Raw genomic sequence first — 27,639 nt, forward strand, 5'->3', positions numbered from 1 at the left:
AAAAAAAAAAACAAAAAACAAAACCACCACCAAACAGCCCCTTTTCTAGGCGGGAACAAAATTCCCTTCCCTCCAAGTCTCTCTCTCCTTTCCTGATCACGCTCCTTCTGCACCCTATCTTTCTCACTCCAAAACCCCCAATTCGTCAAAACCCTGAATTCTCAATCCCAATTTCACCTAATTAATAAATTTCATGGATAAACCTTCTGAGGGAGAAGGGACAGCGATGGTGGACAGCGCTGATGCAGAGATCCAACAGCGAGGGAGCAGTAGAGTTGGCCGACGGTTGGTCCAGTCCACGCTTGTACCTCATAAATCCCCAGCTATAGAATCTAAAGATGAACAAAAGGACTATAAAGATTGCAATGGCGATAGTAAGAATGGTGATGACGAGGAGTTCTGTGGCAGTCAAGGCAAGAAGAAAGGAACGCGGAAGCGAAAAGAAACTCCCCAAACTAAAACTCCTAAAGCTCGTAAAAGGGTAAAATTACTTTGGATATACTCTAATGCTATTCAAATTAGGGAGATTTGTTTGATTAGCAAGAATAATTGCAATGCAAGTGGCATGTTGTAGTGACGTAGAAACTTATCTCAAGTTCTTGATATCAATTTGCTCGGTTTGTTCTGAATGCATGATATAGTACACAATTTGTCATGCAATGAATCAATAGTATTTTATTTATTTTTTTGTAATTTTCTGCTTTATTTTAGGAGAGAACTTAGAAATAGAAAACCGGTGTCAATCTCAGTTTTTCTCAGTGTCCATTCAGTGTTTTCCCCACTTCTCGTCTTCCTACTCCATGGAAAATAGCTGACAGTGAGTGCTTTACTTATCTGCTTTGTGAAACAGGCAAAAGGGAATTCATCTGTGGAAGCAACGCCTGAAAAGAATGCCACACCTAAAAAATCAAAGGTGAATGGTACGCCTAGAAAGAAAGCCACACCTAAAAATGGTACGCCTAGAAAGAAAGCCACACCGAAAAAGAATGGGGCAAATAACGGGAAAAGTGCTACTCATCTGGTGGAAAATGGGAATGTATTGCCGCAAATCCCAAATCTTAGGTTAGAGGCAAAAATGATTGCTGAGGTTAGTGAATTTGCTTTTGTATTCTCATTTGTTATAAAAGAGAACCTGCTACAGTGCGTGCGTCATTGAATTGAGGTTATTTTTATTTCTTCATTTGGTAAACATGGATTTGCGGATATGCATGTGCCAGTCATTCCATGATTAGTAGCTATTGATAGGTAAAATTAGTCCACCATGTGAAAATCTTGTGGTGTTTTCGCAATTTCAATGGCTTGAAAATTTTGACATGAAAGTTCATTATTGAGTCATTAGTTTGTTTTGAAAACATTCATAAATATGTAGTCTGAAAATCATTAATCTTTATTTTAATTCTTTTTCATCAGGAAAATTCAAGAATATTTGCTGGAAAGCAAATACACCCTTTTTTCTTGTCTCGGAGAATGGGTATGGGATCTGTCGAGAAAACTATTCAGAGAAAACCTAAGAGCGTCACTATGGGTCCTATTCATGTATTTGAAAAGGAACAGGTATTCATCATGAATTCACCACACACATATGCAGGTGCAGAGCTAGGGCACTTTGACCCAACCCTGCTAGTTGTCTGGAGATTGCCAGAAGGAAATATTGAGAGTGAAAAGTATATTGATATTTAAGGCTACGCAGGATTTTGTTGATATTTTGTTAGGATTAGTGAAGACTCTTTTGATTTTAAGAATTTCTAAGTGCTCCCAACAATGAATGTAGCTTTGCCCCTGCATTTGTGATAGATTATACAAATTCACTCCCAAATCAATTTCATTAATGCAATGGTTATATTTACTTTTTAACTCACCTACAGTGAACTTGACCTCTTACTACGTAGGATGAAGCTGTGACTATTGATTGGAGCTATTGGGAATTTTTTGAGAAATCATTGGCCAATAGCAACTGTACTCTAGAAGGCTCTTCATCAATTTTTGAATGCACAGTCAAGTCATGTTTTGATCAGGTTTCCAGTGTGTTGCATCCCTCTGATTCATCACTTCTTCACAATAATATGTCTTTGCATGGACGTCCTTTCGAGCAAGAATTTTTGCAGCAAGCATCAGCAACAGCCATGTCATCTGACGTGCAGGTGGAATGCCATCTTGTTGAGGATGCTAAAATAGTATGCATTTTAATGCTTGACCTAATGATTTCTTTCTTTTTCCTTACAACTTCAACTTCCATATGAACTGTTTTCCAATAATTGTTAAATAAATTGTTTACTAATTATTATAAGAATCAATTGGATTGTCATTGTCCAGAACCACATTTGCACATCATGATTTTTGAGATTGTAAATGTGTTTTTGGCAGGACTACCAGGTCGATGATGCCGATCTTCTTTCTGGCCGTGTAAGAAAATCAGACGGTGAGCAGCAAAGTAATATTCTGGTAGAAAGGTGGGATTAGTATTGAACTTCTTCATTTGCAACCATACATGTCCTTATTTTCCTACCCATGTTTGTTTTATGCACAAGTTTGCTTACATTTTGGTAGATTGTAATTTACATGCATATTGCTTTATAATGTAATCCATTTATCAGATGATTTCCTTTAGGGCTTTAGGATTAATGCATGTTTGTGCATGTTGCTGTGGCTTTTTGTCTCTTTGTTATGTGTGTACAATGTTTCCCCCTCTTACTCATTTTATTTAGTTTTGAATGGCTGAAAGGAATATCACAATAAAAATTAGAGATGGAAGCCTTCTTATATAAACCTTTTGGTGAAATTATAATTCTGTACTTTTTTAAGATATAAAGGAGATGAATTAATTTAGCCTTCATAGTTGAGGAGAATGGTAGTGAGTGCCAATTGATGCAAGGTGGTTAGAATACCTCACTAAGACTCAAAACATAAACAGACACAATTCAAGACCTCAAGCATCATAGCCAGCTTGGCTGAAGATTTATAAGATGCCCAAAATATATCAGGCCCTAATTTATCTAATTTACGCGAGCCACTCCTTAAGCTTGTGCCATATAACATCAGCAACTTTAATTTATGATGGTTTTAATGGTTGCAATCAATTGTTTTTTAAAGAACAAAATTTAAGCATTCAAGTACTTTGTCAATTATTCACAACTTGTGTATATTTATGTTCCGTAAGTTCATTTAAATTGCTTACTGCATCCTAATGCTAGTTTATGTGTAATATGTCCATGCACCCGATCTATTATTTCAATCCTTAAGCACTAATTCCCCTTATTCTCAAGCTGAGACAACAGACCTCTAGAAATAATATTTGCATGCCTGATGCTGAACCTGATTCCATGACACAGATTCATAATGTCATGAAAGGCCATATTCACGAACTTTGTACTTGGGATAATTGTTTTATTTCTCATACAGGAACTTACACCATCTTTTGCTACCTTCACTTGTGTTTTATATAGCTAATATACCCAACAATGAGGTCCTTTTTCTCATATTGCTGTAGGATGTCATCTCACCTTGGTTGTACCAGTCAACCTGATAACAGGTTGTGGACAGACAAATACAAGCCCCAAAAGGCTGTGGAGGTAAGATGTCGGCACCAATATCTCTGTGTCATCTTATCCATTGTTTTTCACATGATTTTTTCTGACATCCTGTCACCCAAAATTTTCCTTCAGATATGTGGTAATAATGATTCAGTGAAATTTTTGAATGAGTGGCTCTACAATTGGCATCAAAGAGGCCGTCAAACCAACAAAGCTTCCATTGTTAACGAAGAATTTGATAAGAAAGATCCTGATTATAACTGTTCTCAACATGATTCTGATTTGGAAAACTCTAGTGAAGATGCCGGCCTTAAAAATGTTCTCTTAATTACTGGACCAGTTGGGGTACTGAAATTGTTTTCATCTTTCTCTACCGCGTTGCTTCTTGGTTTCTCTCTGTGAATTTACAAGCTAAGATCTATCATGATTTATATTATTATATTATAACAATTCGTTACCTTGTAATTCTGTTGGCTCTGTTGAGACTCAAGACCCACTATTTCAAAGGCACTGAAAATTTGTTTTGTACAGTACGAGGCCCTGATGTGATCTTTACATCTACTTTGTTTCTTTTACTTTTCTTGTATATAAAAAGTTATTCCTTTTAATAACATGATGTTAATTTTTGTTTTTTTGTTGTTTTTTTTTTTTTTTTTTGATGAGTTGGCTTCATGTCAGGTTAAGTCTTTTTGCTTTTGTTGTATGCTTGACAATTTGGAGGCGGTCAGGCTAGTCCTATTTCCACATCTGTTTAGGATTTCATGCTTCAACTAAAAGGATGCCTGCTGTTCTTTGGATGTTAGATGATTGGAGCTGTTTTTCAGTGCTAACTGCTAAATAACTAACATGCTATTATGTTGTCTTAGTTTTTCATGTAATTGTTGTTTATTTGATATGTGCTTGTATTTGGTTAATAATCAAAGTTAAAATACTATGCAGAGCGGGAAATCTGCAGCTATTTATGCTTGTGCAAAGGAACAAGGATTCAGAGTTGTGGAGGTGCTACTTAAATTTAAAATACTGTTCTCTCAACTTCTATAATTTCTTTTCCATTTTGTGTTTTGTGGTACCTACTTGATTGATTTTAGAGTAAATTCACCTACACAATCTCATATCTTTTATGTTTAAGCAATTATCTTTTCATTTTAGAGTTGCAATGCAATGACTATTAGAACAGCCCATGGAAAATTAAATGCATCACCATTTTGTCTTATGCAGGCTAATACATCAGAGTGTCGAAATGGAGCCACTTTGAAGGAAAGATTTGGAGCATCACAGTCACAATCCACTTTAGACTCACAACTCCTTCAATGGTTTGTCGAATTTCTATGAGTTATTCAGCAGCAATGCATGTTTGTATCTGTTGTTTTCTTTTCCATGTTTATGTGAAAAATAATGCTTATGAGTTAGACAAGCATTTATAATATAATCATCGACTTATGACACATTACCTATTTCTTCCAGGTCACAGGAAAGTCTTTTAGAAGTTCAGAGCATGGATATTATGAAGTCCCCTGCAGTCCCTGCCAATGATAAAATGGTGCAAGAGCCTGACAGTGAGGTTATTGAAGTAATACCCATATCAGATGAGGATATTTCTCGTGAGGCTACTGAAACATCTGAAAAGTTTGCCTGTGGTCAAGGAACACTCAAGCCCTTGATTCTCTTTGAGGATGTGGATATTATTTTCTCTGAAGACCATGGATTTATTAATGCAATACAACAAATTGCCAACAATGTAAAGGGACCTGTAATACTGACCAGCAATAGTAAGACAATCATCTGGTTAAAATTGTTTATTGGCCTCTTAGATTTAGTGTCCTGATATTTATCTTATTTCTTGTTGCTAATTATAACTCCGGTGATTACCAGGTGACAAACCTGTTCTTCCTAATAGTATGGACAGGATAACGGTGTGTTTTAAACTGCCATTAGAGGAGGAGCTTCTTCAGCATCTATGTCTGGTATGCACTTTCAGTTCTTTATGCTTTTTCATAATTGTAATTTTCTATTGCTTTGAATTAACTTTTCTTTGTTCTTTTCTCTCTCTCTCTCTAGGTTTGTTCTTCGGAGAACACTAATATTCAACCTAATCTAGTAGAGGAATTAATTGAATTTTGTCAGAGAGATATCAGGAAAACCATTATGCATCTGCAATTCTGGTGTCAGGGTGAAAATTTCAGAAAAGGTGAATCCTGCATCACCTGAATGTGCTATAAGTGCTAGTTACATTTTACCATTGCTGATTTTGTTTATATACATGGATCTGAAATGAAGTTCAATAACTCATTCCTATTATAGTAACATGGAAAACTTATATAATGTTGAAAGTTCTAGAAACCAGCACAACCATGCAAATAATATTGATCACATGCCAATCATTTCATTTGATGGGGAAGCTATGGACTTTCCAGGGGCTGGAATGTGTTTATGGCAATTTCCAAAATCCACATTTTCTTATTTATAAATCTACAAGCTTTGTGAAAATTGCATTCTTCTTTTCACTGATTTTAATATAAAGTTTTAGATTATACCTATAGAGTGCTTTCACTGAAGCATACAATTTGCAAGCACTTATAGATTGTTCAATACATTGTCTCAAAGCATATAAGAGAGACCTAAAAAAAAAAAAATCTTTTTTTTTTCTGCCCAGGTAGTGAAGCACAAAAACTGTCAAGTCTGATGCCATTTAATCTTGAAGCTGGGTATCAAATATTGCCGAAGATGATCCCTTGGGATTTCCCATCTCAGTTGTCTCAGCTAGTTGTGAAGGAGATCACATCGGCCTTAAACATGATGGATGAAAATTCTGTATTCAATGGGGCCATTGAAGAAAAATATGATGACAAAGATAGGCAAAACAATTTGAAGAAGCCAATTTATGGATCAGACAGTTTAGAAGCCAAGAAGAAAACAATGTTGAGCAAGAATTGCTCTGACCATGATTGCATTGACTTCATCCCTCTTTTTGATACAGAATCCAATTTTTTTGATTCCTCAAGCAGCCCATTCCCATTCTCTCAGAGAAACAGTAGGAGAAAACTAATGGTGATGTCTTCTGATTCTGAAGGTGATGTTGACAGAGGAGCAACATCTCCTGACAAGAATATTAGCAATGAATTATTCATTGAAGTGGATGGTGAATGTCCCTCCCATTGTCCAAGCATGCAAAAAGAATTTAGCCCATCAACTGAGCTGAACCTTTATTCCGGAGCAGAAAAGCTGGTGGAAAACAATTACCAACGTTCAGAAACTGCAATTGACTTAAATGTAAAAGGCACATGCTTATCAGTTGATTTATCGTGTGTGCCAGAATCATCGTTTGTTCCCGAGACAGAAGTTAATGACGGAACAGAATTATTACTTGGTAGGTTGTGTGACCGAGTGGGCCAAGAGGCTGAAATTTTAGAAGAAGCTTCAGTAAGCAATGAGTTCAGGCAAAACGTGTTGCCTGTTGAAGTTTACAATTATGATGAATCTATGCCCAATTTGCATAAAGATTCTGATTTGTTGGGAGGTACTTGTGATGTGACTGTAGTATTATCTCAAGAAGGGTTGGAAGATTCTCAAAGTGAACTCATGGAAACCATTACAAGTGAACACCAACTGATGGATGAATGTAGCCGCATCAATTTTAGTAGGAAATTCAAGCAGCATGAGAAATGGAGGTCCTCTGCAGCAATTTATACAGTACAAGAATCATGGAGAAAACTTCGCGATCGTTGTGCGAATCTAAGACATTTTGCTGCTGCAGAAAAATATTCTTCTGGAATTGTAAAACTTGCTTGTGGGATGAGCAATCTAATTTCAGAAGCGGAACTGTTGCATATTAAGTGCCAATCAATGGTAGGTGTTAACGTGAGCTCTAAGTTGTTTACGTTTAGTCCTCTGCATATTTAGTCCATCTCAGTATGTCTTTTGCAGGATTCCTTGGGATTGCCAATAGTTTTTTCTGAGGAATCAGATGCATTCAGCCGGTATAATGAGCAGTTGCAGATGGCATCAACGATTCTGCAGCATGGATTTTGCTTATATGCCAAAGACATTGCTACTGCAGGGTTAAATATGGGCTACGACAGCAAGGTGGATTTGGCCTGGGAAGTGTCGTCTACCCCTTGTGAGATGAAAGTTAATAGCTTATTTGGGCAGAATAGTAAGGCCTTAAATATTGGGCTAGGTGCAGAGATGAGCCAGCCAGAGAATGGGATATTGCCAAACAGGTACACGAATCATCCTTTTTGTTCTTCTCATGCTTACACTTTCCACAGCATTTGTAGACTGACATGGATGGTTGATATGGATCACTTTTGGATTGGAGCTCATTCTTAATGAGTCGGATGCTCTTCTATGTGATGACCGTTAAAACTTTTCCTTCTATGTGACATTTTGTTTCTTCCTTTTACTGGGGCAGAGATTTTGCTTGTAGGTTATGCAAATTCATGTGGCATGCAATTTAATAATTGCCAACTTGTATATGCACAGTTTAAAGTAATTTAGCATGTTTGTAAATGGAGATTTCATGAATTACTCCGTTGCAACTTGCTCATCATGTATGCAACCAAGATGTTTCATGGTTGGTTGTTTATTTAGTCAAATACACGTTCTTTTGAAAAAAAAAACTAAATGGATGTTTCTCAAAAACATTTCTAGAATCCGAGCCAAATGGTCACTAACCCTTTTTTCATGCATCTAATTTCACATAACATTCTGAGTATTTACATGGTTGTATGTCTTCAGCGAGTGGAAGTCAATAGTCCAGTCTGTAGTTCCTTCACGAGCATATATGACAATAAAAGGTGATGCACTCTATGAGTATCTTTCTTCTCTGAGCCACATTTCGAGATCAGAAGCTTCTCGTTTATCTGAAGATGCAAACAAGAATAAAAGACGGAGGTATATGGTCAATGATGTACAATATTTCTTGAAGTTTTAGAATTTACTCTAACATGTAACCTCATCAATATTAAACTGTCTTGGCAAATCTCTCAGCAGTTAACTTCAGTTGACTTTACCGTGCAGGGGACGAGCTGCTAGAAATTACTTGAATACGCTATCTCCTGAAGAAATTTCATTATTGGCTCAATCTCCTATCTATATGGGAAGATTTCATCACAATTAACAAACACCAATATTAGATAGAATGGTAAGATCTTGTCAATAACGAAAACTAACAGAGCACAGAATAACATCTTCGCTAACTACATTGTAGTCATAGGCTAATGTTGCACCAGTAGGATTGGATTGGAGACATAGTTTTCTTTGTGCAATTTGCTGACAGGAGCAATAGATTTATTTGTGCCATTGGCTATGGCCAAATGTTCGGTCGTGCCAACAGCACCTTAAAGCAATACAGAAGGCAAGTATCTTAACAATTTCATCGACGTAGCATTATTGTAAAGTTGATAGTGATTTCTTTGATGGTATTCAAACAAGGAGCATGTAGATACACTTTAGTAGCCGGCAAATGTAAGAAAAGATGTGTAATATGTGTTTATCTTCAAATATATTTATATTTATTTAAAATGGAAGTTACTCAGAAATGCTTTGCACTGGTTTTGTTGAATCTATTTCTTGAATATTGGGGAGATTGAACTCAGAGTCTGTACTCCAACCCAGGACTGTCATGTCTATTATGTGCTCGGGTTAACAAGCATAAACTTCAAATACATTTGTTCTCCATTCCTTTAACAAAATTTAAAACCGTCAGGTTGTTTTTTGGCATTTGGCTCGCCTTTATTCATGTCTTCTTTTCTTTTCTGAATATATTTGACTACTTTATTTTTTCGTAAATGCAGTAACCATTATGATTTTTATATCTTTTAAATTATACCTTCTGATAGAAGGTATGCCATCTCCTTGTAGTGTATGTTGAGTGTTTTTTTTTTTTTTTTAATATATATATTTTTCAAGTATTGCAAAAAAAGTTTATTTACGAACAAGGTTACTGTTTAAATTAATTTTTAATTTTGGGGGGTATTCCCTTTTTCTTTTTCCTCAAAAGTGATATATTTTCCCCACATTTTAAACAACCAATTCCAGAATACGAATAAATTAAGCATGGAGTGAAATAAGATGGCATCATTTTAAATTTTTGGAAAAAAATAAATAAATTTAGATTATTTTTTAAAATTTCTCAAATTAGATTCCCATACCCAAGGGAATCTTCCTCATATTAGTATACCTTTTGTTTCATTTATCAGTCATATGATTATTTTTAAAATTTTGTCTCTACTTACATTTTGATTTTTATACATTATGTACAAGCACATGATTATTCTTATACTCTACTAAATTATTACATTGTTTATGTTATAAACCTTTAATTATTGCTAAATATTCTATTTTCTCAAGAGAAAAAAAAATAGAAAACAACAAATGTTTCACCAAATAAAATATGTTGAAGAAAGATTTGGTTAGGTCGATTGGCAGAGCAGAATGGAGTGAAGGGATATATCCACCCACCACCCACGATATAGAAATAGAATAGAGTATTGCTCTCTTCTCTACTCTATTCACGAGGTGCAAAGGAAGAAGGATAGGGCTGAATGCTATTTCGTCTGTTCTCTTCTTCTCTTCACATTTCGAGATAAACTAATTTCAGAACACTATGCTTTTGTTTGCACAACACTAATTCCCGTGAATGCTTTCTTTGTCTTGTGAATGTCAAACCTTTTTTCTAATCAGAAAAAACAGTTGCATACTAATCATCATCAAAACGACAAAATTTCTTCATATTAAAATGTATAATATGATTAATTTTTAAGCTCACACACCCAAAACGAGATTAATTTGAAAATGAAACTAATTTGAAAAGATCGTAAGAATACTCTCAAAAAAACAAATATAGTTAGCGGGATTTGCTATAAATACATACAGTTAGGTCATAATTAGTGCAATTCAAATTCAGGTTAGCATCTTAAACTTGCTAAAATTGGAGGAAAACATTAGATATGTGACATGTGTAATTGGAAAATTAACTACAAAAAAAAAAAATAATGGTGATTACTAATAAGGTAAGGGTAAAATGGTAATTGAGAATAAATTAGCGAGCAAAGCGGGTGCAATTATTTGGAAGTACGACCGTCTGACACAGTTAACCAGAAAAGCCCAACTCACGAGGGCCCCAAACTCTGACATTTCCCTTATTTTAGCTTTTTGCAGTTTAATTATTTATTTATGCCATCAGAACCTTGGGCAAGTTTTCATGTGTTACTTATACTGAATATTTTCAAGAGTCATCTAAAGGGTAACATTAAATTTATGTTCTGAACAATTTCTTATTACCCAACCAACAAATCGTGGTTAATAAATTTTTCATGTCAAATATGGAATAATTAGAAGATAATTACACAAAAGTCACAATTGTTATAGAAACTACAAAAAATAGATTTAAAGATATTTGTAAAACTAATTTATGTTTATCATTTTTATTTTAATTAATAATTTTGGTAATAGATTTGAAAATTAAAATGCAATTATAGGCTGTCCTGAGCTTGGTCAGGGATTCTTTACTGACCTGACACTCTGTGACCACTGACTAGTGAATGAGAGGAGAAGCAAAGCAGTAAGCAGTAAGCAGTACTTTTTGGCCATTATACTAAAATCTTGCTATTTTCATTTATTATATATTTAATATTTATATTGCCCTTCTTTGTCTTCTCTTTGCTCAAATAGCTCTTTTGTATATATTAAGGACAAGATTAATTCAAATAAAATATAAAAAAAAAAGGGTAATGTAGCATTTAATCATGTTATGAATGATTTATTGACGCTATCTACCAAATAAATGGATCAGAGAATTAGTTGAATAAAATTTTCCTTTAAAAAGCACTGCAAAAGTTAAAATACAGTCTAATGGAATACTACAAACTTCTAATGAATGCAATTAGTTCATTAATGCATGAGTATGTTTGGTGTATTTTACTTCAATTATTGCTTCTTCAAATTATTTGTCTCATTTCATTTCTACGAGGAATTTTTTTTTTCCTTTAATTTATCTGGGAGCCACAGCCCCTTGGCCCCTCAAAGAGCTCCGCACCTGCCATGGATTATTATTGATCCCCATTATTAGAGACAGAGAAATGATAGACTGGGTGAGAAATCCATTGGCGTTACCTGAAAAAGGTTAAAAACTTAAAGAGGATGCAGTTCTATTCAAACAGTGAGGAGGAGGAAGAAGAAGAAGAAGATGATGATGGACCCCTCCTTGCATGTGCCCTGAATAATACGTAACAGTATACATTAGAATGGGTCTAATATATTGTTCTGAAATTTTTACTCTTCTTTATCTACATATCATGGATAGATCATGAATAACATTAAATTAGGAAAAAAATTTGAAAACGTACAAAAAGATTCTGATATTTCGAGTACAGAAGAATCCTTTTTTCATCATCATGAACTGACCCCACCCATTACCAGTTTTGCTTCGTCTCTCTCTTCTCTCTCTCTCTCTCTCTAGCCTGTACACAAGAGAGAAAAATCATGGCTTTGCATCACCTCTAACCCACGAGGCGGCCTTTAAGAACCCCTAACCCTATCAGATTCAGGCTATCACTATCTCTCTCAGTTAATAATCTTTTTCTTTTTCTTTTTCTAATCCCAATAATTTTTTTGTTTTATATCTGAAATATTTATATGGGAGATTTTCCAATTAAAACGATAATTATTAGAATAAAATTTTATTAAAATAACTTAAATGCTTTTTATTAATGCTAACTTATATTAATTTTTAATAAAAATATAAAAATATAAATTGTTTAATTATTTTAGATATATAAATACAATAAGTTATGCATATATTTCAATTAACAATTACATTCTATTTTTTCTTAATTTTAATCATGAGATTTTTTAGCTTCATTTAGAATATGTTTGTCAAAAAATTAAACAATAGAGTGTAATTATAGGAAATCATAAATTTTATGGTATTTTTACTTATTAGACCGTTATTATATCACAATATATTTTGTTATCATTGTAATTCATTATTTTTAAAAATATTATTAATAAATTTAAACACATAAAAATGTTATAATCATATAAATTAAAAATATAGTTATAGTGTTTAAAGCTAGTTGTCTTTCAAATATGAGATTGCAGCATTTAGAGCGCGATTAATAAAACAGATAACCTGTTCCTTTCTTTATTTGAAGGGGCAAAAAAAATACAAATTCTTGTGATCAAAGTTCTTTTTATTTATGTTTTTTTTCTGAAACCAACTCACAAGTCCCAACTTCCTCTTACCCTCTCAACAAATCCCTCCCTCCCTCACTTGTCACTCACTTTCTACTACTACACACTCTCAGTCTCTCTCTCTCTCTCTCTCTCTCTCTCTCTCTAGAGTTATAGCTCATTGTACCATTTCATTCTACAACTCTGTGATTACAAATTCTATAAGAATACATTATCGAAAGAAAATGCCAAGTTCAGGCTCTTTCTTGAGGCAGCTAAGTAGCAAAGAAGCTTGGAGATCCAAATCTAACAGGTGGGGTGCTAATAATAAAAGCTATAGCACTTCTGAAGGTGATAGAAACTGGGGTTTAATGCAGATGGAGGGTTTTAACAATTTTTATGGTAATAACAATGAAAATGGTGGATTGATTATGAGGAAAAGAGTGATGGTAGTAGTGGATCAAACTTCTCATTCTAAGCATGCAATGATGTGGGCACTCACTCATATAGCTAATAAGGGTGATTTGCTTACTCTGCTTCATATTATCCCCTCTGCCTCTGATTCTTCTTCTCCTCCTTATCTTGCTAATTCCCTTGGGTCTCTTTGCAAGGCTTGCAAGCCTGAGGTATGTATTTTTTATGTTTTAGTGAACTTTTATCACCTTTTTTTTTAATATATGGAGTCTTGGGTTTTGTAGATCAAGAAACCGAGAGCTAGCATAAATGGATCTTGATTGAGCTCGCTTTAAAAGAAATTTGATAGATGCTGCTTCAGTGTTCCTCTTTCATTCTTTTCAATTTTTAGCTTCTAAGAGGATTTTACATTCTTTGATTTTACATTTTTATTATCATTTCCTTTTTTTTGTTAGATTATTTTCACTCATTCTTTGTTTGAACTTCAAACTTTTATGTTTTTTAAACAGAAAATAAAAGAAGATTTAATTCATTTTTATTCTCGTACAAAAATGAAGTAGTCAGTTGTTTTTGAACAATGAAAGAGCAAGGGAAACAATTTTGAGCATCTCCTCAGTTTGTCTTTTCAGTTTTCACTTACTTGTGTCCATAATACAGATAGGTATAGGAATGAGAGATTTTGTCTCTCTATATTTTTGTTATTCTGAGAAAAATGTCATAGCTTTGTTTTGTCACCTCAGTTGGTAATTGTTCGCTCTGGGTTAAAATCAAATATTCAGGTGGAAGTGGAAGCACTGGTGATCCAAGGGCCAAGGCTAGCTACAGTAATGAATCAAGTGAAGAAATTGGATGTGTCTGTTTTAGTACTGGGCCAGAAAAAGCCCTCTGCTTTAATGAACTGGTTAGTCCAAAATCTTCACCATCACCATTTGATCTCTCTCTCCTCTGTTCTGATATTGAAGTTAAAATTTCCCAATACTGTAATATTTTTGGCGGATTTTTTTTTAAAAAATTATTCTTGTTATTGTGTAGCCTTTGTGGGGCCAGCAGCAGTGAGGAGTTTGTGGAGCAGTGCATTAACAAGGTAGAGTGCCTAACCATTGGAGTGAGCAAGCAGAGCAAAAGTGTGGGTGGGTACCTTATTAGCACTAGATGGAGGAAGAACTTCTGGTTATTAGCTTAGTTTAATAATAAAGTTAGTGACTTTGAAAAGATAGATAAAAAGTGTTATTATTTAGATACCCTAATATCACCTTCTGTAGACCATTAAGTGCTAACTAGATGTTCCTTTTTACTAATGGCATGTCATTAAAATCTCTCTCCTCTCTATCCCTCTCATCTAGTTTGATAAAACCAATAGCTATTGGGCATCTTATGTAATGTAATATTATTATGGATGCAATCCTGAAATCTGTTTATTTACTCTCATTAACATTTCTTTCTATTTGTTTTTTGAAATTCATAATTTTTTTTTTTTTTGTTTTGAAAATAGAGATAAAATAAAGATATAAGCTTTTGGGTTAGAAAATAGATGAAAAAAAATTCAGTACCATTTGATACACTTGATAGAATTTTTACTTGGCTCTATTGGCCTGCTTTTTTTTAAATTTATACTTCACAATATGTATAATATAACTGGCAAAAGAGAGAGAAGGCATGAAACAGATCTTTGGGTGACGTGTAAAATCCAAGCCAATTAGCAATCTTCTGAAAATTTGACAAGAAAAGTAATCATTTGAGGCATCCATCAGTCATACAGCATTTACTTTTCGGTTGGAGTGTGCTAAAAACCTAAGCTTTTCTCAGAGATGCATTCACAAGCGTGCAACTTTGTATCATGAAAGCCTAGCAGGCTATGATGGACTTCTAAATCCATAAAAAGTACCAGGAAATGTAATTGTAAAGATAAATATATATTTTTCTATAACTATTAACTAATCAAGAAAAATAAATACTATATATTAAAAATTTTTAAGTAATCTAATGACAGTGTACAGAACAAAGTGAACTTCTGTTTTATCCAATTTCCCTTCTATATTTGTATTACCTCTTTCATTAGACCTTATCATCTAATTTATCATTTACAAGGGGAAGCAATTCAATTCTATTCCTTGGAGTCCGAGGCGTTCGAGGAGTTCCTGGTGGTGGCGGCTGTTGTGAAAGCATGTGTCTCACATATCCATAGAATGTACATCCCACGAGAGTGATGGCGCATCCAACAGCGTTCAAAGCTGAAATTGGGTTCTGGAATATCAACCATGAAACCAAGACAGCGACTGCTACCTGTACAGAATCAACACACAACTTAACTATGAAAGCTTGATGACAAAAATATAATTGGTTTGATCATGTAAGGATAGAATTGCCTATAGGTCTCTCACCTTAAGGTTTCCCGCAACGTTGAATGTGACTGCAGTAGTGGAATGAATAACATAAAAGATTGAGAAGTTAAGACAGAAGGCCAGCACCCCAGAGCTCAAAATGATGAGAAGGGAAGACCAGATGGCTTGGTGCGTGTGAAACCAATCAACAATCCCACTACCTTCAAGTAGCAACGCTGGTACACCCAAGATCATGGTTGCAAAAGGAGCCATGTAATAAACTGTGTTGATGCTGAAAAGGTGCAACAAAAATTATACAAAAGGAAACGATCCAATTAAATCATGTGGCAGTAAATCTGGCAAAGAATTTCACATGCATTGGCTTCACCTCACCAAAGAAAAACACGTCAACACAAGCACAAAGTTTTCAAAAACTTACTGCCCATCTCACTGGTAATCATTTTTGGTCTTTGTTCCCAAATGTAGAAGAATATCTATTCAAATCTTTTTCTTTTTCTTATTGGTGTATTAAGATTTAAAAATATGTTCACAGTAATGAAAACGCAAACAGAGATTTCCTTGCTTCATTAACCTTTTCCCAGGATAGAAGCGTTTAGTATAAGAAAAACAGACACCAAACATGATACCAAACAGCCCCTTGACTTTCATCTTATTGACTTTGATAAACGAGTATGAGTTAACAAGCAGCCTTGTCAAAAAAATCCTGGAATTGTTTCCTAATACAAGAGGTTCAGAAAACTTCAAATCTATTTCCCAATCTCATAACTCTGACCATATACTATTATAATATATATGGTACAAAAAATTGTTTGACTCACATTTGCAGATCCAAAGTGACTCCACAAAAAGGAAATCTCTATAATGATTTTGAGTAGTTTAACAATGTGCGAACACCAGCAATTACTTAGTCAATGTCTTCGCATTTACAGACAGGTTAAATGAGATATTGAACAGAAACAGGGTCCCTTGCCATAATGTATGCATCTCATTTTGTTTGATAATTTGAATCATTAAACTTCTAGCCTGCCTTCAGCAATCTTTATTTATTTATCTGAAATGAATGGTCTATAGTGGGTTTCTGGCCTAAAATATACAAACATTATCTGTGCTCAAAAGCTACACCTCAAGTTTGTAATATATACAAAATGAGAACATATAATGTAGTCCACTTCCTATGTTAACAAAGAAGCCAAAACAATAAATCAGAGAAATACAACTGTCGGGTAAATACCCGTCCTGAAAAATCTGGAGTGCAGCAATTCTCAATAACTATTATTGATACATTAGAGTATCCAAAATAATTAATAAAACCCAGCTGCCATGGTAACATTTCATGTATGCATCAAAAAGTTCACATGGCAAGACTTTGATACTATGAATCAGATGTAACTAGAGATATTGATGATTAATTCAGCACTGTCTATCAAAGTAGGCCAAACTCTTATAAGATTTCAACACATTATGCATGCTCAAGGTACATCTCAAAATGCTAGTTAAAAAGACAAATGAAGCAAAATATAGCAATCCAAACCAAAGCCAGATGAAAGAGTTCCAGTCAGAGGGCTTCCAAGAAAAAATACCAAAATGAACAAGTAAAGCAACAAACAGATGTATTTTAGCGGTGGATGAAGATATCGTCCCAAGAATAAAGGCACTACCTGTCAAACTTGTATCCATGCAGCAGCGATTCTGCAAGGATAGTCTTTGTTGAAGTAGCCAAACATCCAAATAAGGCAGCACAAAATCCAAACATATTAAAGCTAAGCTCAGTAACAGAAGTGAGGAGAATTCCTCCAACAATAGGTACTAAAGAAGCCCAAATTCTCCAATCGAAGTATTTTCTCCAGACCAACCACTGCAAAACAACTGCCCAATACATCGAGATTGATATGACAACAAGAATACAGTAGAAAGCAGCAAAGAGATAATAGCTTGTGTAATTGATATCTGAGGCTAACCTGTGGTTGCAGGAGTAAATGACTTAATTGTTTGCATAAAAGAAACTGGAATGTAACGTAAGCTTACGTTCCCCAAAACTATGTTGATACAGAATACAAATGACATAGGAAATATCCTTCGCCAGCGATCTTCAGGGTCTACCACGATTAGTGGTTTCAGCTTCAGCACTTTGATTACAATATATGCTCCAATGGATGAGCAAATGAAGTGAACACAAGATACTGAGAGTGGAAACTTGAAATCCAATTTCTGCACAAACCATCGATTTGAAAGATGAAGCAAACTAGTATCAAGGATATAACAAAACTCAGACGTCAGAACTATGAAGGATAGAAGGCAATCTTAGCAAACAAGATAACAAACAAATCAGGTGGGAACCATAAAATAGGCTTAGAATGAAATAACCAGCAAATGACTAGATCATGGAGTGAACGATTTTAAGCACAACAATTTCCCACAAGTCATCTCCTCTTAATTCAATGTAGACCAACAAAGATATTATGAGCCAGAATATTAAACTTATTGAAATAGATCCTAAAGGAACATAAAAATACTAAAACACAATCTAAATATCAAATAGAGCCGTTTATGATAATTAAATTTGATATCAGATAGAGAGACAGATAAAATACTTGGTTTAAGTGAAGCCAGTTAAAATACTGGGTAAAAAAGAAAAAGTTTCCATGGGCAAGCTTGTAAGTCTTAAGGCTAAAGTGCTCCAGAATTGGATTTCATAAATAATTTGGCACTCCAGCAATCAGGATTAAATACAAAGGAAACCATCAGACTATCAAAATTTTTCATTATTCAATATGCCTATTTTCTTATCTATTAAACAAACAAAAGTAATGGGAGAAAACAAGGAATCAAGATCAAGCATATGTCTATCTCAAACAATTATCTACCTTCTGTTTTATAACCACATTCCATTGTGTTTCCCGCTTTTCAAAGGAGTTCATAGGTTAGCAAGATTTATAACCTTCCATTGACCATGATTTACTAAATTACTTAGCTTTACATAGGTTTCGTTCCATATACATCAAAATATTGCATCAATCATGATAAGATGCAAACAAAAATGACAGCTTTGCTGTTAGTCATTTTCTCCATTTAAGATGCATAATTCTTCTGAAAGAAGAAGCCAATTGCCAATTATGTAAAAGGATTTGAAGTACAGACAAACTGATGACCAACCCAACCATACCCATCAAACTGTCAGATTATATATACTATTCAAAAATGGCAAGCCTTTAGTGCCAAATATATATTCCCATCTACCGCCAGTTTCTGATAAACTATTAGGCTTAGTGACTCTGCACATGGCAATTGGAATTATTAACTTTACATAAATAGCTGGAAAGAGGAAAAATTAAATAAAAAATCCTTTAAAATGGGACTTCTTTGAATCTAAGTAGAACCAAACCCCCAAGGACGGAAACGTCCAAATCAAAAAATATAATAGAAGGAAACAAACTTTCTCTAGAAATCAACAAAATTAATAAAATTTCAGACTCAAACATCAACGTACGCAGAAAACTGAACATTCAGATTAACGTAACCCATAAAACAAAAGCCATAAAGGATCAAAATTTCTACATAATTTAGCATACCCATCAAATAAATCGATAAATATTCATCACATTAACAAAATTAAGCCCAACAAATTATACAAAATAAACAAAGTAAGTGGTGCGACATAAATAAAACCAGGTTATCATTCAAAATCTACACAAAATGGAGATCGTTTAACAATCAAAAAGGCAGAAAACAGACCTGGAAGATCCACTTATTCATGATAATTACTGTAACATTGAAGCTCCACCACTGAAGAATAGCAAGCAGAGATCTGAACACGGTCCACTGACACAACACAGTCTCCTCCATTTCCCCACCCTCTCTATTTCTCCTACACACACACACACACACACACACACAGACGCTCAAACCCTCAAATGACCCAAAAATGAAAACAAACCAGATCGCCAATTCACCTCAATTTCACTCCCTTCCCTTTTCAGTTCCCAATTCAAAATGGAAAGTAGATAAAGAGGCTTAAGACCAAACTAAAAGTTACATAGAGAGAGAAAACAACAATTAAAAATTATAAATAAAGGAACAATTAAGAAGAAGAAACCCTAACAAGAATAACAATGTGAGGGAGGGCGTAACGGAGCAGGCAGCTCTTCTTCCATGTGATTTGCCCCTCTCTCTGTTTGTGCGGTTTTTGCATTGAATTTTAAACGTCTGTCACTTAATTATGATGCCATAGCAAATGATATTTCCAAATCAGGCCAGATGTTTCTTTTTCTTTTTTTTTTCTTTTTTCTTTTTTCTTTGTTCTTTTTTCTTTTGAGAATTAAGGCCAAATGTTTCTTAATTTGCCACAAACTGCATTTTTTGCTTAATGCCCCGTCCTCCGGTTTATAAAAGCCCCGAGCTTTACGGGGATCGCAGGTCGGTGGGTCCAAAGACAAGAGCTTGTATCCTGCATACGTAATGGGGTCTAAGTGGGTCTGCACCAAATAAATAAAAATAAAATCCGCAGCCACAAAATTTTTCTTCTTCTTCTCTTATTTAGCATCTCACCACATTTTACTACTATTTTTCTACGATTTTTCCTTCCATAATTTATTTTTATGTTGTATACAATTTCGCATTCAGACTGAAATCATATCGAAGCAATAACGAATCGGTTCGGTTGGGAGTTTTTTTTTTTTTTTTAAAGGGAAAATAAATATGAAAAAATATTTTAAAAAATGTATTTTTCTTTGTTTAGGAAAAGAAAATATTAAATGAAATAATATTTCATTTATTTTCTATTTTAGGAGAAAATAACAGAGAAAAGTAAGTCATTCACTTGCTACTATTAATTATCCAAAAACCTCAGATTAATTAACAAATATTAACATTTATTTAAGATAATTAAAATCACATTTTATTGATTAAAAACAAATGAGTGGATAATTGTCAATTTTCAATAATAATATTTTATTTTCTATGAAATTTTATCATTTTTAAATGAAGAAAAAATTTTTCTTCATTACATTTAAACACGATGATGAAAAATAATTATAAGAGAAAAATTAACATTATTTTCTATATTATTTTTCTTTATTTTCTTTCGCTAAATTTTGACCGTATTTCCTCCCATTGTTATTTATTTTATTATTATAAGTTTCCTTAATATTTCCTTTTATTATTACTATTCTTTATTTTAATTTATTACATGCTTTTTTTTGTTGGTCTTTTTCTATGTTGGAAAATTTTATTAATTACGATGCTTTTATTTTTAAGAAATACTTCCTCTGTCTTATAGTAAAAAATAAATTTATTCATTTGTCTCAACTTATAAGTTTTTTTTTTTAATTCATAATTAGTTTCTCAATTCTTTAATATAGCCTTATTTAATTTATCTAGTTATTAACCATTTTCCACTCTTTTTTAGAGTGGCATATAAATTAAAGGTATATTAGAAAAAGAATGCAGGTAAAAAATTTATTATTTAAGCAACAATATTAGTTTGTGTGAAAATAAAAATGAGCGATGTACGTTATAGTATATTAAATTAATTATTGAAAATATAATAGTTTCTTGAATAAGAAGAATAATTTTATTCATCTTATTAGATGCTTAGTTGCCGAAATTTGAGTGAGATTAATATTATTACAAACAATCTGTATTGTTTTAAGGTGCATTTATTTGTTTGTCGCAAAATTAAAAAAGAAGAAGAAGAAGAATGCATAAAATCGAAACTTCCTCTATAGAAGCCTTCCAAGTTTCCATCCGCTGATTTAAAACTAAAATCAAATTATAAGCGACACAAAAAAAAAAAAAAAAAAAAAAAAAAAAAAAAACTGATTGAAATCATAAAAATCAAGTTTACATTTATGTGCTATCAAAAAAATTGATAGAATTACCAAATTTAATAAAATTACTAAATAAGAATGAAGTTGGTTTTTTTTTCTTGTGCTACCAAAAAAAAATTGATAGAATTACCAAATTTAATAAAATTACTAGATAAAGAATGAAGTTAGTTTTTTTTTTTTTTTTAAAAAAAGATATGATTTATAAAAAAATCATAAAAATTATAAATTCTGATTCTTTTACATATGCATAAATTTTATCATTGGGATGAATATGATTTTGCTAATAAATCAAAAAAAAAAATTTGAAGTCAACTTGTTAGTTAAAAACTATTATTACAACCATATAACATTAATGGTATATTTATGATAGCAATGGCAAGGTATCCATTAGAAGTTGCCAATAAAGTGGAATTGCTTAGAATAAAAAAGTTTAGATGCAACACTTTTTCTCCTAGCTAGGGCCAAAAAATCCCAACTCAACTCTTTTTTCTCTCATCATTCTATTTAATTCATATAGTTTTTGACTTTAATGAGCTTTGCATTGTATTGGGCACTCCTGCTGCAAATTCAAGCTAATAAATTATCAAATGAAAGCCAAGTTTGAATAAGTGGCGGAGAACCCCTGCTGGCTTAGATGGCTAAGGTGGGCTACCTATGACTATAAGAGGTCATGGGTTCTATTCCACTATTTTCTACAGACTCTGTTTATAATGTGGCAACATTAGAGTGAATCTATGACAATATAAATTTTTAAAAATTTATCTTATTTTTATGATTTTTTTTCTTGATATATATGGTCAGAAATATATTTATTTTAATAAAAAAAATTTCTCTTTTGGTCCATGAATTGGGTTACAGCTAACTTTACTCTCTATTTGAACGGATATATTTTTTTTTTGAAAGAAATAAAATAAATATGAAAAATATCTAAAGAAATGTATTTTTCCTTGTTTGAAAAAGAGGAGGATAATATCAGACGGAGTGATGTTTCAGTTATTTTCCACCGTGCCCACATATTTTGAATCTTTCTAAATTGGAGAGAAAATAAAGGAAGAAAGTGAAAGATTCACTATTTTTTATTAATCTATCCAAATATTCCAAATTAATTAACAAACTTTAACCATTTTTTACATGCCTACTAATTTAAGGAGTGATATAATTGTCAATTTCAATAATAACATTTATTTTTCTTTAAAATTTTCCCCCTCCCAAACTAAGGAAAATAAATTTATTTTATTTTCTTTATTATATTCAAAAATAAGTGCGAGAAATAGCTAGAGAAAGAAAATCTATAAATTTTCATTATTTTCTTTCCTCCAATATTTTTCTTCCCTTCCTTTTCAAATAGAGGATTTATGGATTTTGATATAATTTATATTTAAAATTAAAATTATTTAAGTTTGTTTCAATTTCAACCGTTCCCAATGCTGGTTGTGATATATTATCCATCGTATATAGCATGTAATGAAAAAAAAAAAAAAAAAAGGACAACTAGAGCACATGAGTTTAACCGTTAGGTCACTCGAAATTAAAAGAGCACCTGCCTTACCCATGAAGCGTGAAGTTTCTAACTTTTGGGAATGGGGATTCCCCTCACATATATAATTAAGACATTCCAAGTGGTAAAAAAATGAAACCTATAAAGAATTATTTTAATTATGAATTTATAATTCAATGAAAATAGGATAATATACAAATTTGCCCACATATTTTTTCTTTTTAGAAAAAATCATTGTAAAGTTCAATTTATTGAACATTTAAAAATTATAAAAATTATTATTTTAAAAATTATAACAACCATATATGAAAATAATATTTTATGTATAAAAGTTAAAACTTTAAAAATTATTATTGTTGCTGTTAAGAGATTCGCAAAATTTTTAACTTCAAAAACACGATAGATCTTCTAAAAAATTCGAGATATAATAAAAACTTCCATACAAGTACAAAAAACGGATTTAGTATTTAGTTAATTCTCTCAATCTTAACATTTTGATTATCTTAAAAAGTTAAATCAATCATATCCCATGTTTTTCAATGGGAAATAGAAATTTTTACCCTAATTGCTGATTTAGCAACTGTTGCAGGTGAGGAGAGGTGAAGTATGCATTTCACTAGTTGGAAATAGGTCATCAATTGATAATTTGATATTAATGTATCTTCATCAAAGTTGAGAAATTAAATCAGAGATATCTCACCACAAAATATTTATATTTATAATATAAGCTTTTTGATTTATTAATAAATATTTAACAATTAACAATCTTCTCAAATATGTGTTATGTTGATGTGGACTACGCTATTATCATTTTGAGTACCGTTTTCAATGCAAAAATTACAAGGACGAAATCAAAAAAGTGATATCCTCTCCATTTTTTTTTTTTCTGTCGCTTAAGATTTTGCTCACTATATAAATTATAATAAGAGATTATTTAATTTGATTTACTATTTACTCACATAATTACTATAATCTGAAGTGTTCTCTACGTTAATCTACCATTAAAAATAATAGAAAGTAAAAGGGAGTCATAGAGTTGTAAATTAGCCAAACTATTTGTCAATTGCTCGACGAAGATCTTAAAAAAAAAAGAAAAAATGTAAACTATGTTCCCTAAGTTTAAAGAGCTAAACTTGCTTGATTTTAAATTAAACAATACGCAATTTAACTCAATCGTTACATCTAGAAGTGAGAAAATAGATTTTTGAAAAAATTGTAGAAAATAATTATTGTGTTTTTTTAGATATAATAATAAATTTAAGAAAAAAAAATTAAATTCTTTAATATTTTAATACTATATTTTTAAGTTTTTTAATATTAAAAATGCTAAGTACATAATTCACATTCAATTTTTCATGGGACCTATTAAATACGCGAACTTCAAAATTATATTAACATTGTCTCTCTTACCAATAATCACCTTCATTTTTTAATGGCATTCATTAGTGGTTATTGGTTTAAATATTTTAATTTCCATAATATAAATAATTGTTTATTTTACCGTGATATTGGAAAAAACAGAGAGAATCTCAAATAAACAAGGAAATGTTTTGGAAAAAAAAATATAATTTTAAATATTTAAGTATTTTTAATCTTTAATGTTTTCTAAAAAATATAATGCCATTGAAAATTTATTGTAATAAATGATATTTAAGAAAAACACATTATGAATTTATTTCTTTATCAAATTTATTTTACTAATTCATCCTATTTTCAAGGAAGAGAAATTATAAATTGATTGATTGAAACATACCAGTGAATTATTCTTAAGTTTCATATTTAAAAACCACGATTCAATTGAAACAAGCCCTAGGTTTCGGACTACTTTTACTTATTAAACTTAAAATTTATGTCATATATTAATCTAAAAATTGAATTTGTACCAAATTAAACATTTGATGCAAATTTAAAGTGTCAGCTTTTCCATTTTACAAGCAATCCACCCTCTCAAACTCAAAAGTGTGAAAACCTATTCATTTGTTTTGACTTGTCCATCTTCAAGACTATTTAGGTAAGTGGGTAATCCCTCAAAATGGCTATGAACATTTTGAACATGTGCATAATTAAAGTGTGATATTTTGGTCGGCAGCCATTGGTAATTGGTTGAATGACTCTCCATACCATTTCAAAGGAAAATAATGTGATGTTACAGCATAATGCAATATTGATGCTAACATGCCAAACTTAAACAAGATTGATGCTAACATGCCAAACTCAAGTTAGAATAACGGAAATCTCAATGCTTTACCACTGAGAGGTTAAATACATGTTAATTTAATTAGCAGAGAATCAAATTCATATGATATGAAATTATCCTCCTCTATTTTTGTTATTGTTAAAATCATCGGAGTCACCAGAGTCACGGAGTGAGATTATTAGCGAAGGAACAATGGTTGCCCATTACATTGTGTCATGATCTAAACGTTTTGACCTCTAAATGAAAAACCAAGAAGCATTTCTTTTGAGCTGTATAATTAGCATGCATTTAGAACATGAGAAACATGGTATGCCAGATATGATCAACAATTAATCTAGAAACACTAGTAAATTAGAAATTGCCCAATTTGCTGCAAAAATGACGATTTGAGCGTCTGCAACCAAAATTTAGTGACCTTTTAGAAAGAGGGAAAATTATTGCTTTGATCATACCCAAAATGCCAAAAAGGCCAAAATCAATTCATACTTTATCAGCAGAAGTGAGAGAATAAAATAAAAACTGTTGCCACTGCTACATTATAATCTGCATGCTAGATAAAGTGAATAATTCATGATGAAAACCTTTAGATTACAAGTTTAGATGCTGGTAATTTTGCATCTTCCTTCCCAGCATCTCCTGTCAAAGCCATATGAGGAAAAAATCAATCAGCAGGGATAAAAAAACAAATCAAACAAATAATATACTTGATTCAGGCATAAAAAGTTTGCATCTCTATTTCAGCTTCACTTTTATATATCCAGCAGCTTGCAATATTTATTTACGACATACAGTACTAGACAGACACCGCAGCAATTGAGGAGATACGTATTCCACTATCAGTGTTAGAAACTGCTAGGTTGATATAACTAGTAGATTAATCTTATTAATGCTATCAATAAAAGTAATAGACACATGCTTTGGCAATAGAAAAAATGGTATCTAATTTCCTGTCTTTATCTGCCCATCACTTGGTATTGTTAGGACCATGATCTTAGTCATAAACATCCCTTGGCCTGAAGATAGAAAATCACATTACAATGTTGAACTTCTCTAAATTCACGGGATATAAAAGCATATTGCATAAGGATTTCCAACAAATTTTGCAAATGTGGTTGTGTTTCGTTGAAGTCCATTAGACAATCAATCTCATAGTGCATTATAACCTGAACTGAAGTATTTTCATTGTTGCATTCCTCTCACATGAAATGCAACAAAGTAAAGACGATCAGGCTACTTACCTACAACCAAAACCAATGATTTTCAAACCATACAGTGTTTTGAATTTCATAAAAAAATTTCTGTCTTGGGAATATAGTTTTTTTTTATTTTTTTTATTTTTTTATTTGGTGGGACTACTAGGAGATCCAGTAGGTCCCCTCCCTAATCTCACAACAGTCCAATAATTTGGGAATTTCAAACTTGAGATGTCTGGCGAGATCAAACAGACTCTTCTATTAAAGTTTCCCTGTATTCAAGGGTCAATATACCTTTGAAATTTGGATTGAGGTTTTAGTATTACAATCCTTTTCTTTTCTTTGAATAAATATGAATAGAAGTACATGCTGATTAGTGCTCCCAAATTAGAGGATATGGGTGTCTAAAATCTTGTGGTCCCATATTTTTATTCTCAAGCTCAAACTCTATCAGAAATTCCACAAAATTTTATGGAATTCAATAATGAATCCACACTTGTCAAGTTTGTTAAACCAATTTCATTTCGCAATTCTGCATCTTTAAGCTTATGCTACTGATCATTCTTTAATCAAATTCCATCAAAATGGGACCAGTCATTTCCAAATGGAATCAATTTTCTTGTTCTATGAAATTCATTTGCAAATCAAATGAATTCCATGTTCACTCTCTCCAAAAAAAAAAAAAAAAAAAGTTCTGAATTATCTAAGCCGCATTGTGCAATTAGGAATTGGAAGCTTCTAGCATGAATAAAAATAAATCAACCCCTCAAATGCAAATAGACTTTCATTAATTGGAAAATCCATAATCCAGCTATAACAGAAACATATCCAAAATCAATTTCCTTAAAACATGTATAGAAATATGAATACATAAGAGAAAAATGAATTACCAGTTGGGTGCGATGGTGCCTCGCCATAGATGGCCTTGAGTCTGGCGAGAGGCACCAAGGCAGAATCGGAGTGGGCTTCAGCAAAAAGCTCCTGTTTCCAATCCCACATGGTCTTTCTCAAGGCTTTATTTGATTTTATTAAAGACTCCTTCTCCGCCTCCAGAGCTTCAATGTCCTTTTGGTGGTTCACGGATCGCACGCATAACGCTGTAAAGGCTCCTACGAGGCATACGTTTATCACTGTGTTATTGTTGGCGGCTTTCGTTGCTGCGGCGACCAATCTGTTCGCGAACTCCATTTTTGGTGGCCACTGAGCACCGCCTGCGCTGTGTTGGAACTCGTTGAAAATGAAGGCGAGCCGATTGGGATTGGGTCATGGGCTTTAAGCCCAAATTATCAGTTTAAACTTTGAACTTTGACAATGAGGGGCTGAATATCATTTTTAGATTAATTATTGTATTATTTAATTCCAAATTAATTCAACCTAATTCAATCTGTAAACCATTTTCTGCTAAATCTTTTATTAATCAAAAATAAATATAGGACGAAAATTAAAGAAATAAAAGATTTTAAGAA

The 27,639-nt window shown here is 32.5% G+C and overlaps 4 protein-coding genes across 4 annotated transcripts; 2 read left to right on the forward strand and 2 right to left on the reverse strand.

Annotated features, from left to right (window-relative positions):
- On the forward strand, positions 1–9,070 carry LOC105638926 (P-loop containing nucleoside triphosphate hydrolases superfamily protein). Its single transcript, XM_012222834.4, is given in 17 exon segments — positions 1–481; positions 851–1,087; positions 1,411–1,554; positions 1,890–2,174; positions 2,365–2,450; positions 3,488–3,569; positions 3,663–3,875; positions 4,470–4,529; positions 4,749–4,843; positions 4,995–5,299; positions 5,403–5,494; positions 5,589–5,718; positions 6,184–7,376; positions 7,455–7,750; positions 8,268–8,423; positions 8,550–8,613; positions 8,616–9,070. Coding segments are annotated over 17 exon segments (3,780 nt in total). The 5' UTR covers positions 1–193; the 3' UTR covers positions 8,670–9,070.
- LOC105638929 (uncharacterized) lies at positions 61–27,382 on the reverse strand (the record flags this gene model as incomplete). Its single annotated transcript, NM_001307968.1, is given in 5 exon segments — positions 61–70; positions 720–738; positions 19,721–19,769; positions 25,405–25,616; positions 27,064–27,382. Coding segments are annotated over 2 exon segments (351 nt in total). The 5' UTR covers positions 27,362–27,382.
- Positions 12,670–14,546, forward strand: LOC105638927 (Adenine nucleotide alpha hydrolases-like superfamily protein). Its single transcript, XM_012222836.4, has 3 exons — positions 12,670–13,330; positions 13,898–14,019; positions 14,151–14,546. Exons 1-3 carry the CDS (start codon positions 12,950–12,952, stop codon positions 14,299–14,301), a joined length of 654 nt encoding a protein of 217 aa, XP_012078226.1. The 5' UTR covers positions 12,670–12,949; the 3' UTR covers positions 14,302–14,546.
- LOC149493526 (EamA-like transporter family protein) lies at positions 15,054–19,819 on the reverse strand. The gene is made up of 5 exons (XM_089725978.1): positions 19,193–19,819; positions 17,419–17,668; positions 17,119–17,326; positions 15,500–15,731; positions 15,054–15,401 (listed from the first exon to the last, which is right to left on the reverse strand). The coding sequence occupies exons 1-5, from the start codon at positions 19,301–19,303 to the stop codon at positions 15,174–15,176; spliced, it is 1,029 nt and encodes a 342-aa protein (XP_089582104.1). The 5' UTR covers positions 19,304–19,819; the 3' UTR covers positions 15,054–15,173.
- Positions 27,383–27,639: the final 257 nt, after the last annotated feature.

This window comes from Jatropha curcas, chromosome 9 (assembly GCF_041381405.1).
Source record: "Jatropha curcas cultivar XTBG-Jc1 chromosome 9, XTBG_Jcur_1.0, whole genome shotgun sequence".
In the NCBI taxonomy this organism is placed as follows: Eukaryota; Viridiplantae; Streptophyta; class Magnoliopsida; order Malpighiales; family Euphorbiaceae; genus Jatropha; species Jatropha curcas.

Coding starts and splice junctions, on each gene's coding strand:
- LOC105638927 (XM_012222836.4), top strand. CDS start 12,950: ATGCCAAGTTCAGGCTCTTTCTTGAGGCAGCTAAGTAGCAAAGAAGCT. Junction 13,331..13,897: donor GCAAGGCTTGCAAGCCTGAG/GTATGTATTTTT, acceptor TCAAATATTCAG/GTGGAAGTGGAAGCACTGGT. Junction 14,020..14,150: donor CCCTCTGCTTTAATGAACTG/GTTAGTCCAAAA, acceptor GTTATTGTGTAG/CCTTTGTGGGGCCAGCAGCA.
- LOC149493526 (XM_089725978.1), bottom strand. CDS start 19,303: ATGGAGGAGACTGTGTTGTGTCAGTGGACCGTGTTCAGATCTCTGCTT. Junction 17,669..19,192: donor TGAATAAGTGGATCTTCCAG/GTCTGTTTTCTG, acceptor TGGTTTGTGCAG/AAATTGGATTTCAAGTTTCC. Junction 15,402..15,499: donor ACGTTGCGGGAAACCTTAAG/GTGAGAGACCTA, acceptor GATTCTGTACAG/GTAGCAGTCGCTGTCTTGGT.